Source organism: Lepisosteus oculatus, chromosome 2, assembly GCF_040954835.1.
Source record: "Lepisosteus oculatus isolate fLepOcu1 chromosome 2, fLepOcu1.hap2, whole genome shotgun sequence".
Lineage (NCBI taxonomy): Eukaryota > Metazoa > Chordata > Actinopteri > Semionotiformes > Lepisosteidae > Lepisosteus > Lepisosteus oculatus.
The window spans coordinates 47,790,918-47,807,672 of record NC_090697.1 but is presented as its reverse complement, the minus strand read 5'-3'; the positions used below and the strand labels follow the sequence as shown (position 1 = coordinate 47,807,672).

Below are 16,755 nucleotides of genomic sequence, written 5' to 3'. Positions count from 1 at the left end.
AACTATTTTTGAGCAGCTTTTTGGAAGTTTCGGCACTTTATTGGTAGAAAATAAACTAATACCACACTACCAGATGCTTTAAGTCTTCATAAAAAGTACTGATATATAATGGCTTCACCACACCAAAAAGGCTTTGCTGCTGTTTCACAGGCCTCATTTCAAGTGTAATTAATGATTAAATGTTAGAAGAATTACTGTGTCTTGTAAATTGTATCGTACAAGACATCTGGTATATAAAACCAACTGCAGGCTGTTAACAAGTTAATTAGACAAACGCTCTTGTCACCTGGTTTATATAACATGTAACTAAGCTAAAGATTACAATATTAAACATTACAGTGCTAACTCATACAGTTTCACCATTCTAAGGCTGCAAAGTACTTGTACTAAGCACATTTTAATAGAAATGTGAACAGTTTTGGTTAGTCAGACAGGCTTCCAAAAACACTGTATCATCCAATAATAGGACTAGCAACCTTTGGCTTAAACAAGCTGTGCTTCATAAATTCTTGTGAAATTAGACAATAAGTTAAATGGGATCAATAACATGATAAAAACATGATATTGTAGATGGCTCTGTACTTGAGCTTCAATCAAAATTGAAAAACCTTGGGGTTATATTCGATTCTGGCTTAACATTCGACCCACATGTACACCATACTGTCAAAACATATTTTTTTCACCTTAGAAATATCGCACAACTACGCCCTATGCTATCATTAACTGTGGCTGAAAAGCTGATCAACATATTTGTATTCTCTCGAATTGACTACTGCAATGCTCTACTCGCTGGGGTATCTAAATCTACTCTGAACAAACTGCAGTATGTCCAAAATTCAGCAGCCAGAATCCTGACAAGGTCTAGTGCAAGTGTTCACATTACTCCTATCCTGGAGTTCTTGCACTGGCTTCCGGTCAAATTTCGCGTAGACTTTAAAATCCTCATGCTCACCTATAAGGCTCTACATGGCTTGGCACTTCAATACCTGTCTAAACTATTATCGCCCTACTCCCCACCTCGCAACCTCCGCTCTTCAAATTCTGCCCTCCTTACTGTCCCCCAAGCCCATTGTATGGGCGACAGGGCCTTCTCCTGCTATGCCCCCAAGCTCTAGAACTATTTGCCCAAGGATACCAGAGAGTCACCTTCTCTAAACTCCTTCAAATCTAGACTCAAAACCTTCTTCTTCAGAAAAGCCTTTACTTAACTGATTCCATTCTTCACCCTTCTGCTCTTCTTAGTACCACCTTCCACGGTCTCCTCTATTGCTTTTGTTGTATTGTTGTAATTGTAATTGTGTCTTATCTTTTGAATTCTTCTTTTTTATTGTTGTAGTCTTCTTATTTATTGGTATTGTCATCCTGTAAAGCGCTTTGAGAAGCCACCTTTAAAGGCGCTATATAAAATAAAGTGTATTATTATTATTATAAAGTAAGTGCAGACATCAATTCAAGAACTTTACTGGAAAGAAATTTCATCCAAGTTGTACAATAAATGCAAACCTATTTTTTTTTTACCTCAATGAGCCAAAAGATAAGTACAGAAGGCCATTCATGTTGCCAACTATGATATTTTAACAATAAATGACATCTTTCAACTAACATGGAAGATATCCCAACACCCGAGGATCCCAATTCATTTTAAGAAGTACAAGCACACCATGATAACAGAAGTACTACAAATGACATGGTGATCATTTATGCCAAATAATTTGTATATACATCTATGTTCATCATGCTTCAATAATGTACTATAGAATAACATCATGGAGGCATGCTGGGGCAGTGATAAGCACTGATAGCTCGCAGTATTGAGGCCCTGGGTGCAATTTCAGGCCTGGGGTGCTATCTGCAGGTTTGTATGTTTTCCCGGTTCGTTCGTTCTGGTTATAAGCCCTTCAGGTGCTCTTGTTTCCCTGCCCAGTCCAACAAAATACAGGACGGTTAATTGTCTTCTATGAAAACTGGCTCTGGTGTCAGTATGTGTGTGTCTTTGTGTCTGTTGGCCCATCCAGGGTGTATCCTGCCAAGCGCCCATACCTTGCTGAGATATGAGATAAGCTCCGATTTCCCCACAATCCTGCATTAGAAAAGTGGTTAGAAAATGAATGGATGGGTAATAGTAATGATCAAATATGTATTTTTAATAACAATAATCACATTTCTATTTACTTATCAGTAATACAATGTCAATCTTGAAGCTGAATCTGTAATTAGAGGGGAACGATGCACATTGTGAAGCTCTTAATTACACGTTATTACCATTTATGGATTTTAACTTACATGTATAGCACAAGATCTAAACACAGATTAAAATCTGCTTTGGCACATGGAAGTCAATTTAACAAAAGTTGATTAAAACTATTGATTAAAATGGTTGGAATGAGGCAAGGAGTCCCTGAAAGGTATCTTTATCTCAATATATGACAGTTAAATCTGTAATTTCTTTAAAATATAGCTATTGTGAAAATAGCTTATCTGTCACATTCTCTCTATAATATGGTGTGAGGGCTTCATATCCAGTGATGACCAAATTTATCTCAGCTGCATATATTTCAGCAGGCTGTTCAGCACATGCTGGCTGAGGGCCAGATCATTGACACAATAAAAAGTGTTAAGACCTGCATAGATGTGGCTGACCTTAGAATGAACTAAGTAAAGGAGGTCTGTCTTTTCAGTTTCCTGTGGAAACAGAACACTGTGTGATGCTTGTACCATTTTCAAGCTACCTTGCTCTTTAACGCCCTGAACACTGTTACAAATCAGGGGTTACAAAAATAGCAAAATATCAGGAAATTGACCGAGCAGATTAATCAGTAACAGAAATACTGTAAATGATCATAACCCCCACCTTGTAAGGATTTCTGTCAAGAATATACCTGAGTAGTTGGTATAGTAAGAGGTAAATTAATTCTTTGTTCTCTGCCACAGTTTTGGTGAAAAGAGTAATAACTCAGGCACACTGGGTTAAACACCACAAAGATCCCTTAAAATCCAGACATTGACAATGATACTGCTCTCTAAGTTCATCTGCAATTAATCAAGATAAAGTATGAGTAAATGTTATATTGCTTAATATTCAATAATATGGAAATGTGACAATTACTCTGTTTATAAGTTCATCAAAAGCTGCCTACAGTCAAAAAAGTAATAGTAATTATCATATGGACTGTCCTATACTCACAGGCTAAAGGATACTGTATAGGATTAATCTATGGGCTGCTTCAGATTAAACAGTGAAATATGAACCTGAGGATGTGAAAACTATGGAAAAGTACACTTCAAACTGAGAACAGGAGCCACTTCTTTTAAACAAAGTGCTGTGGGGGTCTGAAAGCCATGTTGTTTAAACCAATACCCCAGCTTCGTTCGGAAAATGTCTGGATGAGACCAATTGGTTATTAGTTACAAAAGAGTGCCTAGTAAGAAAGAATGGCCTCCTCTCATTTATAACTATTCATGCTGGAGTAAGAACACATTAACGTGCTCTAGTTGGCTCACTGACTGGTAGAAATCCTTGGAACAATTAACTACTAAGTAGCTAAAAGATCAAGACTGCAGAATTACAAACAATAGGAAGCCATTCACCATTCAATCCTTCTTAAGTTCTTGAATCCTGGACCTTCTTCTAAAATGGCATAAATTTACATTACAGACAATGTTTACACTGTACATTCTTGACACATTTAAAAACAGTAAGAGAAAAATACAAACAGCTAAAACATGATAAAGGAAAATGAATCTAAGTTTTTTTCATGATGGCTACAAAATTGTTTCACCTTACACTGGAGGATTTTAAAAAGTACAATAGTAAAAACAAGCAAAGCAACACAAGCTAACTACAGACACATATAAGCATATCTAGCTGTGATTATAATCAAAATTATATCTAATTCATGGAATAAATCTGCATGAAAATTTCAATAAATGGCATATCTTACACAAGTATCCTTGATGACTTAAGTAATCATCATTCTAAATGATCATTCAATTTCTTAAAGAAAGAGGTAGTTTTTACAAGCTAAAATGAATAATAAAACCTCAAACATCCCTTTATATACTTCTCCATTTTTTTTCACTGGTAAAGTATTGTTAATAATATGTTGGCATTGACTGTAGGACTAGGGCATCTAACATCTATTCTATGTCCTTCCCATAATCTGCAGACACAAATCCCATCCTGGTATAACCTGTTCTACCCTCACAGGGGTGATGAGTGGTCTAACAGTGTAGGCACCATGTTCAAAGGTAAGTTCAGGCTACAGCATTAAGATGGCTGTACTTGGAGAACTATGGTCTCTCTACCTGTTATTTTAATGAGAACCACAGCCAGTTTTTTGTGAACAAATTTTGTCATGTTGAAAAAAAAGTTCCATTCTCACATCAGTGGTAGTAAGGACTGGGCTGCGACTGTCCCCTCACTAGCACTCTGAATCTCAGAAATTATATGTTCTACAGAAATTGTATCTTGACAAGCCTAAACCCAGAGATGCCAGAGAATGGATGAAGAAGTTCCCAACAGAATACCCATAACCTTTCAGTTTCTGTTGCGGTGTAAGTGTAAGTCAACAAAAGCATCAGGGTGAACAATGAATCTTATTATCTAACACAGTGGGGCAAGGAAGATGAAACCTGAAATTTACCTCCAAATGCCATTTGTTTGAGCATTGTATCATACTATACCAAATGACGCTAAAACAAATTTCAGGACCTCTCAAGCACACATTATGTTGGTTGTGCATGTCTCTATAAAGCATTATGCATGTGCTAATAATGTCTTGTGTAGCAGTTTGAAGGGATTATAAAGCCATTATGCAAAACATTCAAATAAAGTGTTACCAAAAGTACTTAAAGAACAGATTTACCCAAAGACAGAGTATTTTCTTCACACTTAGTCACAATTACAGCACTCTTAAGAAATATGCTTCAAACCAAAGGTCAAAACACCTACTGAAAATTTTCAAATAAAACACTTAGAGATTTCTCCAACACCTTTTAGCAAAAGGTAAAAACTTAACATAAGTATGTTTTATAAGCAGGTCCCTGATTCTTTTTCATGACTGCCTCATACACAGGAAATAACCTTTAGCTAAGCTCTCAAGATTCCCTCCACAAGTAACACACAAACATGTGCAGCCCTGCAGCATCTAGAACGGATTTAATAGTTTATGTTCCTGAAGTTTTACTGAAGTCAACTAAGCTTTAAACATGGTTGTCTATACAGTGGAACCCTAATTACTTTACTTATGTATCCTTGTTTGTTATTAGTCCATTTGTTTTTTACCCAGTTATTCCTCAGGTAGGCTCACAGAAGGTTGCTAAGATACTGTACTTAATTCTCCACATACCATTAAAGGCACGGATGAAACGCCTTAAGTCTGAAGACTGAACTAATTCAATTCTTTATAATATGTGTACAGTACGTATAAAAATTCTATACACTCTTTCGAAGGTAATACATTTTGTGGCTCAACAGCCAAAAAACAGATTTTATTTTACCTTTATTTGCACAGTCTAACATAAAACTTCCTGAAAACAAACTTGAAAAACAAATGCTCAAACATTCTGAAAAGTAATAGCGAATGAAAATCTAGCAAAATGGGATGGATAAGTGTACACTGAGTTAGTACTTGGTGGAAGCACCTTTTGTTTGAATTGCAGTCCTAACTCTGTTTGGACAGGTCTGTACCAACAGCGTCTAGATTTGGCAATGTCCTTACAGAACTGTTCAAGTTCAGTCAGATTGTGAGATAACAGTTGATGGACTGCAACCTCCAAGTCATTACACTGATTTTCAACTGGATTAAGGTCAGGGCCATTCTAAAACGTTTACCTTTTTGTTCTTTAGCAAATCTACTATTGCTTTGGCACTGTGCTTTGGGACATTTTCATACTGAAAGGTGAACTTCTGTCCAAGTTTTAGGCAGCAGGGTTTCCTGAAAGCCTTTTCTGTATTTAGCTCCATTTATTTTTCCTTCTGTCCTGACAAGTGCCACAATCCCTGCAGACGAGAAATATTCCAGTAACATGATGCTGCCACTACCACTCTTCACGGTAGCGATGGCATTCTTTGGGTAATGTGCTATGTTGGGTGTGTGCCAAACGCAATACTTTACATTTACTGTAGGTCAAAAAGTTCCCTTTTACTTTGGTCAGACCACAAAACATTTTGCCACATGTACAGTATGCAGTATAACTTTAATGCCTCGTTGCTGTTTTTTTCAGTAATGGCTTCCTTCTTACCCTACTGTCATATGGACCAGATCTGCAGAGTGGTTGGGATATTGGTGTCACATGCAAATTGTGACCAGTCTTGGCCATAAAAACGCATTCCAAGTTGCCATTTGTCCTATAGGTAACCTCTCTGTTCAGTCTCCTTCTTGTTTGGTTATTCAGTTTGGATGGGTGGCCTGCTCTAGGTTGGTTTTTGGACTTGTTGGGTGAAGCCCAACACTTTTTACTTCTTGATAATCATCATGGCCATGCCCCAAGGGATATTTAAGTCCTTTGAAACATTTTTATATTCATCACCTGCTCTGTGCCTTTCCATCGCTTTATCCTAGAAGTCTTTTGATAGCTCCCTTTTGACTATATTTGACTCTTCACTTTTGAGATACAATGGCCAGCAGAGTAGACCTACAGAAACAAACAACTTTAATTCCGAAGTCATCAAAATCACGACAATTGAACATAGATGGAGGCTAATTAGCTTGCTGTGTGATTTGGAAGGCAGCTGGTTACACCATAGCTAATTCGCAATTGCTGTTACTAAAGGGTGAGCACACAATTCCAACCCATTCTACTAGGCCTTCAGTTGCTACAATTCGTAAGTGATTCATTGACTTATACCTCTCAAGGACGACTGTCTTCCATGAACCTGAAGGTGAATTATATGGCCAGTAAGGAAGAAGGTGGTGTCTTGGGAGATTTATGGTTGTATTCTGGCAATCATGGTGAATACTCTTCCATTTTCGAGGGACATGGCTCCATTTCTTATTAATAACACTTCCAAACTTTTATTTTTCATGTGGGAAAAATATCAAAGCGGTACAGTACATAACAAGTGGAGAGATGTCAAATAGTTCCTTCTGTAAGCAACATGCAATACAAAAAAATTGAAATTTTTTTTTTTAAATCATCATGTCCCAATAAGAGGTCATATTGCTGCTTACTGAAATTAGTGTGATATCTGCTTAATTTTTGCCTTAGAGATGGATCAATAATCCAAACATAGCTGCTTGTTTTCTTCTGTTTTTTGTGTTGAGAGAACTGAATTCAACCCACTTGGCAGACCTCATTATTAGAATAGAAATCATACCTGGCAAACGGCCCTGGCATTGCGAGTTTTTTTTAGTAAACAGCTGAAAACACACTCATCCAAATGCTGACATAATGCAGTGAAGCTTATGCAATATCGTGAATTAAAATAAAATTCTGAAGTATTAAGATCTTTCCCACGTACAAGATGCAGAAAAAAAGGCTGTTTCTGGTAACTCTAGTAAATGTCTGTCGGTTTTCTCTCTCCCTCTGTTCAAAATCCAGAAACTATTTAAGTTTAAAAAAACACTATAGTGTCTGCTGAGTGCCTGAGCTTTAAGTGCTCCTTCAGAGTGCAGGCTGAGCTCCATGGCTCAGATGTCATCAATTCGAGGTCGGGACAGGCTAATAACCAAGAAGGAATTTCCCAAATGGTGGCACAAAACTGGCAGAGAACTGCCAGCATGGGGTGCTCTTCACAGTTCTGAAGAGTACAGTGAGAGGCATACCACACAGCTATTCTGCAAGGACCATGAAACTCATATCATGTCAAATGACAAAAATAGGTGAATCCGACACAGGTAAAAAGTAGATATAGAAGCAGAAAGTGAGAAGGTTCTTTTCACTGAGTATAACACAGCGATTTCATCTGTACACTAAGTCTCAAAAATTGGAAAGGATATACCCAAGTGACAGGGTTTTAAAAGACTCTTGTCAGTTCAGATGCAGCCTGTGATACTTTTTGTTTTTTTCTAGTTTTCGGAGGAAACCTCGTACATGATGGAGTGCTGTCAAGAGTCTCGACTACTGAAAATTGACAAGTCAGTAACTAGTGAGTTAATATTCTGCACCCTGCCCCTCACTGTGCTTCTGGAGAGCATATCGCCTGTATTTCAGAAAATGCTTGCATGCTGTACCAACTTTAGAAAGATTACATACAGACCTGGCAGCCATCTTGTCTGTTTGGCTGCTTCAACTCTCAAGGCCAGTGCCTGGCTTGAAGGGAGTCTGAAGAGGATGGGCTCTTGCTTGATGATGAGCATGATGAGGAAGAAAAGTATATTTGCAGTGATAAAAGAATGATAAAATAATGTATTGTAAGTGGGAGAGAACTGCAGTGAAAACAATATTTCTTAAAGTTAAACTTACCAGGTATCATCCCATTCAAGGTAATAAAACAAGATTGCCTTTTGCTGTACAAGAGCATGTTTTAATTATTTTAACAGGGACAGACTGACAACAACTCCCAAAATGAAACTACTTTACCACTGAATGTGATCATCACAGGGGAATGGCACAGTGGATGGGTTCAAATCCCTGGTAGACACTAATGTTGTTCCCTTGATAAGGTATCCAAATCGCTCCAGAAAAATATGGATTTGTCTACATGTAAGAAACTTTGGATTAATGTATCAGCATCCACAAGCTATTCCCTTTCTTTATTCAGGGATATGTACTAGGCAACAGCTCTTCTTAATTGATATCAATGATATAGATTCCTGTATTACTAAAAAAATGTCAAATTTACAGATGTTACCAAATAGTAGGATTAACAAACATGAAAATACTTCGATTATATTCAAGAAAGGCTGGATACCTTGCAGATCAAGTTTAATGTAGACAAGCACAGGGTTTTGTAGGAAGGTAATAAAAAAAAACTACACAAAATGTGAAATGCAAAGACTACCTGTGTAAAATAAAATAGGCTGCTTATGTAAATGACTTCAAGTGTTTATGTTGATTTATCCTTAACATCCTCTGGACAATGTTGGGGAAAAAAAATTAAAAGGCAAACAAAATGTTAGAATATATAATTAAAGGAATGTAAATAAAGGATTGCAACGTTCATAATACAACGCACTAGGGAAAAAAACACCACTACATCTTTTATCTTTTTTGAATATAGGTATATGTTTTTTACGGTATGGATAGGCCTCATTTACAATACTGTGTACAATTCTGTTCACCATATTATAAAAAAAAGATATTGCAGCTCTGGAATTATTCTAGAGAAGAGCAACCAGATACATTCCTGGTCTTTAAGGGAATACCTCCACTGTGAGACTGAAGACACTGCACCTTTTTAGTTTTGAACAGGGAAGACTATGAGGGGGCCCGATACAAGTAAAACTGAGAATGTTTTTACTCAAAACACTGGGGGAGTCTGGAACAAGCTATCCAGCCTTGTTGTTGAAGCCAATACCCTGATTTCTTTTAAGAAATGACTGGATGAGATTCTTGGATGAATTAAATATAATCAAGCAGGCTAGATGGGCCTACAATTATTTGTAATCTTTCTTATGTTCTTACCCACCCCTGAAAAAGTGGTCTAGAAAACCAAATAAAACCAAATGTTAACTAAAAACTAAAAAAACAATCTGTTCCTCTGCAAATGTTATAAGAAACACTTATGTAAAGACAGACTCTATTTAAATTTTAAGTTTTATGTTAAGTAAAACCAATGACGCTGGTTCTCATAGCACCTAACAGCTTTTCTAAATGCAATGGATATAAATTTAGACCCTGAGGCTGACTTCAAAGCATATTTATTTTGAAAAACACAAGCTAGTATAACTACTAAAGTAATCATTAGCCAGTTTACTAAATCAGATCTCCTTAAAGAACATTTTAAGTGAAACATTTAAACCAATGTGTGCATATGTGCAATGTGTGCAGAGTAAAGCCCTGTGAAGATAAATTTAGAATTGTGAGGAAAAAAACTGAATTACCTTAAACTGAAATCTATTTTTTTCCATTTTTTCTGTTATTATACATCAATATTCAACTTTATTATTATACCAAGAAAAAAAGTGTAAAATAACTTTTTATGTCTAAATTCTGCATCCTTTTTGTGGATGTTTACTACGAGATTTTACAGACTAAACCAAAAGGTCAACTTCATTTAATGTTGAGGCCTTGACTCTGGAAGATGACAATGATCAAGGAAAAGTAACAGTTCACAACTTACTCAATATTTACTTCAATATTAGCTACCAGAAGCTTGGAGTGTAACAAAGTTGTACATTGAGTGGTACAGTATTAGTCTCCCCTAAGAGGTGTAGATAAATGTTGCATTATCAAATTGTCATACAAGAGTTCTGGAACATGTAGTCTTGAAAAGGGCAGAAAAGTGAACTGCCTGCAAGTTGTCATTTCAGCCGAGTTCAAAGTGTGCCCCTGTTAGCCTATCCTCATTATAACCCCCCTCTCATTATTTCTCATGCTGTGTGGATGTTAAGACAGTGGAGGAAAAAAAGAGTTAAAAGAACGCATATTGCAAGCATTTGCCCACCTGCTGCCACTAATACACTAATATGATCTAAGAGAACCACAGTGGCTAAAACAAACCAGGAGCTGCATTCACTAATTCCCTTACTTTCCCAGCTTCCAGGCATCTATAAAAGAACAGTTCAATAGAGTTTCCAGCTCAGTCCTCTTGCAGTCTCAACATTGTAAAACAGAGAGAAGGGGGTCCAGTCGCTTTGCCTTTAAGGCACCCACCTGGGTGGATCTGTTTCAAAAGACTGTACCTAATGCAGGCAGAACCTCAAAACCACAGGCTGCAGACTCTAATCTCTGGTTTTGTTTCTTCTATTTGCAAAGGTATGAATGAATGCCATATATATATAATATATGAGCCTATAAATGCACTTTTATGGTTTGTGTTCATACACATTCTCTCCTCAGAATGACATGTAAACTAAATTAAAATGATGGAAAGCAAGATGTAGTCACGTTTTCCCACCACACACACTACTCATCTGTGCTAAAACTTGCACTGCGCTAGCGATTTAAATATTTGCTCCTTTGAGGGTCATTTTCAGTGTGCTCTCAAAAGAAAGTACTGCAAGATGATTGCTAATAGAAGTTTGTATTTCAAAGCTGATGTATTACACAGATCAAATAACTTTGATATGAGCAGGTTATACCCTCCATAAATCTCTTTCTTAAATTATACTTTGAGCCTGTAGCCTAATACCAGACGCTGTAACATTTAAGGCTATATAAATCAGCTAAAGCACAGCAATACAAGAGGTTGATTTTCAAAAACCTCATATTTCTCCTTCAGTAAAAAGACAATTTCCACTACCCAGTGTGTAGTAATAAAATGAGAGGTCGTCAGCAAGGACTGGCATGACATTAGTCAGTTACAGGAGCTATTTTCTAACCCAGGCTATGCAGTGCTAACACTGCCTTTTAAAAGAACAGGGTTTCCGTTTTTCAGCATTGACTCTTCTACTGCACTTTTCAAATATTTTCTGGAACATGAGCATCATGATTAAAACATAGACAGAAGAATAATTCTAAAACAAGTCAGGGGACCAGCTTTTACCTGGAATTTGACCATTCAGCTGTGTTGTCTTTGATGAGTTATAAAACATTACAATAATTCACCTGCATATTTACAGTGCTCATCTGTGAAAGATTAAGGAGCCTATATCTTACTGTAACCTGGAAGCATTCCAGTTCAAGATAAATTTGTGCATGAATGTGACTGATGTTCAATTACTTCAGCCAAAGTCTTTGCGCATTGCTGTTACAGCACAGACACACTTTATATAAAATATACTAGCCTAATTGTTGGATATTAGTAAATAGAACATACTTTTTTTTCTTTACTGATATGTTTAGTAGACACATTTTTGTGACCAACATCTCTAAACCATTATTCTACAGTAGTTGCATATTACAATTACAACAAGACAACACATACCATCAAAAGTCACAACCAGACCCCCTATAGAGCTCATACTTGACACAATTATCCCTTTATTTCATTCTTTATATCAAATTTTGGTAAGAAATGTTATTTTAGGTTAAATTAGTTAAATGTAGATGCCATCTCGGAGTGCTGCATATGTACTCAAGTCTATTAGACAGAACTATGTATACACTAAGTCCAGCTCTGTATGGTATCAACCAACAAGTGCAGTTATGAATCATGACTCTAAAACCACGGACAGCTGGCCTCTGGGCCTTAGGAAAGTGATAAATTTGACAGACACATAACAAAAGAACAAAATGACTACTCTAAAACTAAAAATACCCCTTAATATTTCTTTATAAGTTCATTATTCGCATATTATGCTGATTTCAAAACGATCACTGTTCAGAAACAACACCGGCAAAGCTTTGAAATAGTATGGAAAAAACAAGGTCAACGAATCTATAAATTCTACAAGTGGAAATCTCAATGGAATCAATACATCCCCCAGTTCACCTTCTGTCAGCAACGCATTTCCAATAATAGCAAGGTCTCTAGCAATTCAGTTTAACACTTTTGATTTTCCAAATGTTGTGAGAATTGTATATTCTGCCTGTTGATCATACACATGTGTAGAATGTGCAAATAAGAATAAATGTTGTTGATGTTTCTGAATGTATCTTCATATTACTTCTAAAAATTACTTAACATTTTGATCAATTACTAACAAAACTGCAAATAAGTCAAAAAGAACACATTTCAGTGTTTTGAATTAAAAAAGTGATTCTTCTTGACTTATTAATATACAGTACACATTATTTTGAACTGATTTACAATCATATACAGAATTTATTCATAAGTATTGTAAAACGTAAAAATAAGAAATGGCTTTAGAAAATATAAACCCTATTAATAACAGACATCACACACACCACAGCAAACTGAAATAACCTTGTTAATTGAAAAACCTTGTTAATTGACAACAAAAAGTTTCTGAAAGAAACATCACTGACTGTTTACACAACTTCCTTTAAACCATTCACAAAAAATGTATTTTTACGTCTGCAACGTTAAACTTTCGACCATAGTAAGCTTCCGCCAATTACTTCCAGTGTTTCCAGCAGTGCAAAGGGTGATGTAGGAAGTACAATGAGTGATGAAATTAAAACCAACAATATTTTATGATTTCTCTTTGACAGGTAAGGAAAAGAAAGCCACTAGTCTTGTGTTTTATAGCAAGTGGAACACAACACAAACAAATAAACTGATAAACGTCTCCTGTGTCTGCTTCTTAAAATTGGAAACATCAGATCTCTGCATATTAGAGGATTATACTTAAAGGCATTTTTTTTACCTTTGCAAAGAGCCTGAAAAATAATTCACCCTATTGCTGGGAATACAAATGTAAGTTCTAAAACATAAAAAGAAATATAATTTAAGTTTGATACAAGTTCTATGTGAATGGTTATTTAATGCTTAATTGGATTTTTGCATTACAATCTATTAATTACAACAATTATACAAAACTCATATTCAATAAAATATTCCACATCCAGGCCACACAGGAGTTCTAGCGCATTAATCAAAACTTCAGTGAGGCACTGTAGCCTCAAATCAAGATACATCAAACAGCTTGACAGCCAAAAACACAGCACCACTTTGCATCTTGAATGTATTATGTTCAGAAAGGGCCTAGTGGAGGACCTAGTGGAAAAGTACTGTACTTGCATTTACAGAGATTAAAAACAAAAGAAAAAAAATCAACTGAATGGTTAACCTACCATGATATGGACAGAATCCAGACGTGCTTTACACGGGTTTAATAGTTTAGAAAAGCCTGCACGTGATTTACACGCGACCCAGAGTGTTTCTTTCTCTCTCCCCTTCTGTGTCGTGTCTCCTCCTCTCATCTGCTCTTTCCGTGTCTGTCTCACTTGTCAATTCTTAATGACCTTCCTGCACTTCCTGCCTTACTCTGTTTCACACTTCTACAGCTGCCGCAAACAGAAACAACTTGCACATCCTGTTTTTGTTCAAAAAAAAAATTCAGTCGATCAAAGTTTTGTGACAACCTAGCGACACCAGCAGTAGAACAGAAAAAAAGGAAAAAGAAACACATGCGCCACTTTCTTTCTGTAACCAGTCAAGCTCCTCTGATCGGTAATCTGTCACACCATGTGCTTTAGACCCCTGGGGGACTTCAACTTACATGGATATTCTTTCAGACAATTGAGCACATATAGGATTGGACATATATTCCAGCAAGTGATACAAACAAACCCTGCTAAGCACTTCAATATTTATGTACAGTTGCCTAAGACTCTGTGCCTTTATAGAAAACCTAATAGATAGATACTTTATTGATCCTGTGAGGGAAATTGCAGAATTATACAAACCTAGATGATACACTTCAGGTAAATCAACTCTTATCTTTCCCGCTATCCCGTATAATGCAAAATATACTTTTAAGAAGAAATAAGCTTTAATTTAAAATGTTAAGACTTTATACAGTATGTGCGCAACATAAAGGCATACTTCACATGAAAATCACACAAAAGGCAGACAGTATATTACTCAGGAATGTATTTGCATAATTTAAGCAATTTTAAGGGGCTAGGACTGAGTGTGTCTATGACAACTACAACCACTCCCAGAGACACGGCACACTCTTAAATGTCTGTACGAAATGTAGCTGAATTGTGAAAGGTACCTTTTTGCATGATTTGGTCCAACTCAAAACTTAACACATATTAGCACAACTCAGCTCAGACACTTTCTCTGGTTCTCCAGAGCAACTATCTTTTTAGACCCCCACCTTGCACTACTGGGTGATGATTGTGTATTAGCTAATGCTGGCAAGAATAAAGTTAAACTTAACAAGATAGCAAGGGTTGCAGGTAACACCAGGGCAGGGAGGGGAGGGGGGTGTCTGTTTGTCATCATTGTGAATTACATTGTCTTTTTCCTTCATTGTTGTCTTGTGAGTAAAACTTTTCTAAAGTAAGAAGAAGTAAATGTCTCACACAAGTATGGGATCAATTGTGCACAAGGCACAGCACATATTTAAGAACAGCTCATATTGTAAATGTTTGCTTGTTGGTTCTCCTGCAAAGGACTGAACAGATAATGTGTAAAAATACGTCTGCCTATATCTTAACTGCAACCACATTGCCTGATCTTAGAAATCCAGTATTGTACTGGAAAATTTTGCTTCTCACTTAACAAGATGTGGCAGGTCCTTAATGCGAACCTGTCTTGAGGGTTTCTTTCAAACTTACACTCCAGCTTGCAGTCTGTGTTTCTCTGATTCCAGTCTCCAGTGTCAACCTAAGAGATTTTTAAATTCTGAAAATGTACTTGACTTTTACTTTGACTTTAAGCATGAAATTAGTACTATAATTTCTTGCCTGGCATCCTTTAATTGTTTGAATTGCTCCATTGTTTAATTTGTACAGGAATTGTACATATAAAAATATGTACATTTTAATGCTGTGAATTTTGGGACACCACATGAACGGCAATACCTACAGTATATGAATAAAACATAGTAACTTCCAGATGTTTTTGTGGATGTCAGCTTATTTGAAGGCAGTAAATAAACATTTCATTCACTCAAAAATGATCAATAGAATAGCGTCATGCAAATCTTCACAATAAACAGGAAATTATTTATTCTCTGATTACATTACTGTCCCCTGTGCACTTACTGTAGGACCAAAAAGGCAATGGTGCTGACACTAGGCATGATTGATGATAAATGACTGGACAGTGGAAAAAAAAGAACCTCAGTTCAAGTTAATCACTTGCATTTGCATGACAGAAGGACTGACAAATGGGTATGTACGCTGAGACTTTTTTTTTAGGTCAGACTGAATAAGGGCCAAAACATTAACAGATTAGATTTCTCTACATATTCTAGATATTTGAAACAGTGCCTATTACACAAAATGCCTTGTCGAGCAAAACACAGTCCTTCTAAGAGGCGATTATGTGAATGCTAGGCTACCACATGTCAGTGTGAGGTAATGAAATCGCCATAGGACTCACTGATTACAGTGAGAATTAATGACATCAAATAAGGTGAGTATTTACAGCATCACCAGCAACATACTGGCATGCAGGTCTCGGGAGATTATTAATTCCACAGCACCAAGATAACAAAACACCTACTGTAGATCAGGGAGATCTATGGATTTCACCTTCCTACGATCAATACAATTTCTCACAATTCATTTGCTTGGTGCTACATTTGTGCTCCTTTCATGTCTGAAATATAATGGATTGTTTCTTTGTTTCGGGGGGTCGGGGGGTGGAGTCTTTTCTGTCCCTCATTGTCCCAATAACCTTTTTTTCTGTTTCTTAGTTAAAATACTAAAATGCTACAACACGGTTGAGCTGCTTCTCAATTATTATCCCAGGTAGAATATTAAAGTTGATCAACTGTATACTAGTCATGTTTTTGACGCATCTGCTGCTCCTGTCACAAGCCCATTGTAGTCAATGTTGCCACAATCTACACCGGCAGCAATTGTAATGTGTCAGCTGAGACGTGAGACTCTGCGTCCTGCTTCATTTGTGTTACACTTCAGTTGGATTTTTTAGCATAAAGTGAAGTGTAAAAACACAAAAAGTAGCGAGATAATGCAATGGAGATTCTTAATTTTCTATTCGGACCATCCCAAAAATTCTAGGAAGATTGCAGATGCTGCTTACAGCAAATAGCTTAATTCAGAAATATTTTTTTTAATTAAAAAACATAAAAGCTACATTCGGAATGGAAATCCTGTATACAA

At 36.5% G+C, this 16,755-nt stretch overlaps 1 protein-coding gene across 9 annotated transcripts in view; it reads right to left on the bottom strand.

Annotated features, from left to right (window-relative positions):
• Positions 1-16,755, bottom strand: part of dnmt3ab (DNA (cytosine-5-)-methyltransferase 3 alpha b) — a 278,365-nt gene that overhangs the window by 164,451 nt on the left and 97,159 nt on the right. Inside the window, exon 1 of one of the 9 annotated variants that reach the window (XM_015348598.2) lies at positions 13,744-13,889. The exons of the other annotated variants lie outside the window; for them this stretch is intronic. Within the exon in view, the coding sequence (XP_015204084.1) occupies positions 13,744-13,872 (129 nt within the window). The 5' untranslated portion in view covers positions 13,873-13,889. Of the gene's footprint in view, positions 1-13,743; positions 13,890-16,755 lie in introns of those variants that run through there. 9 annotated transcript variants of the gene reach the window in all.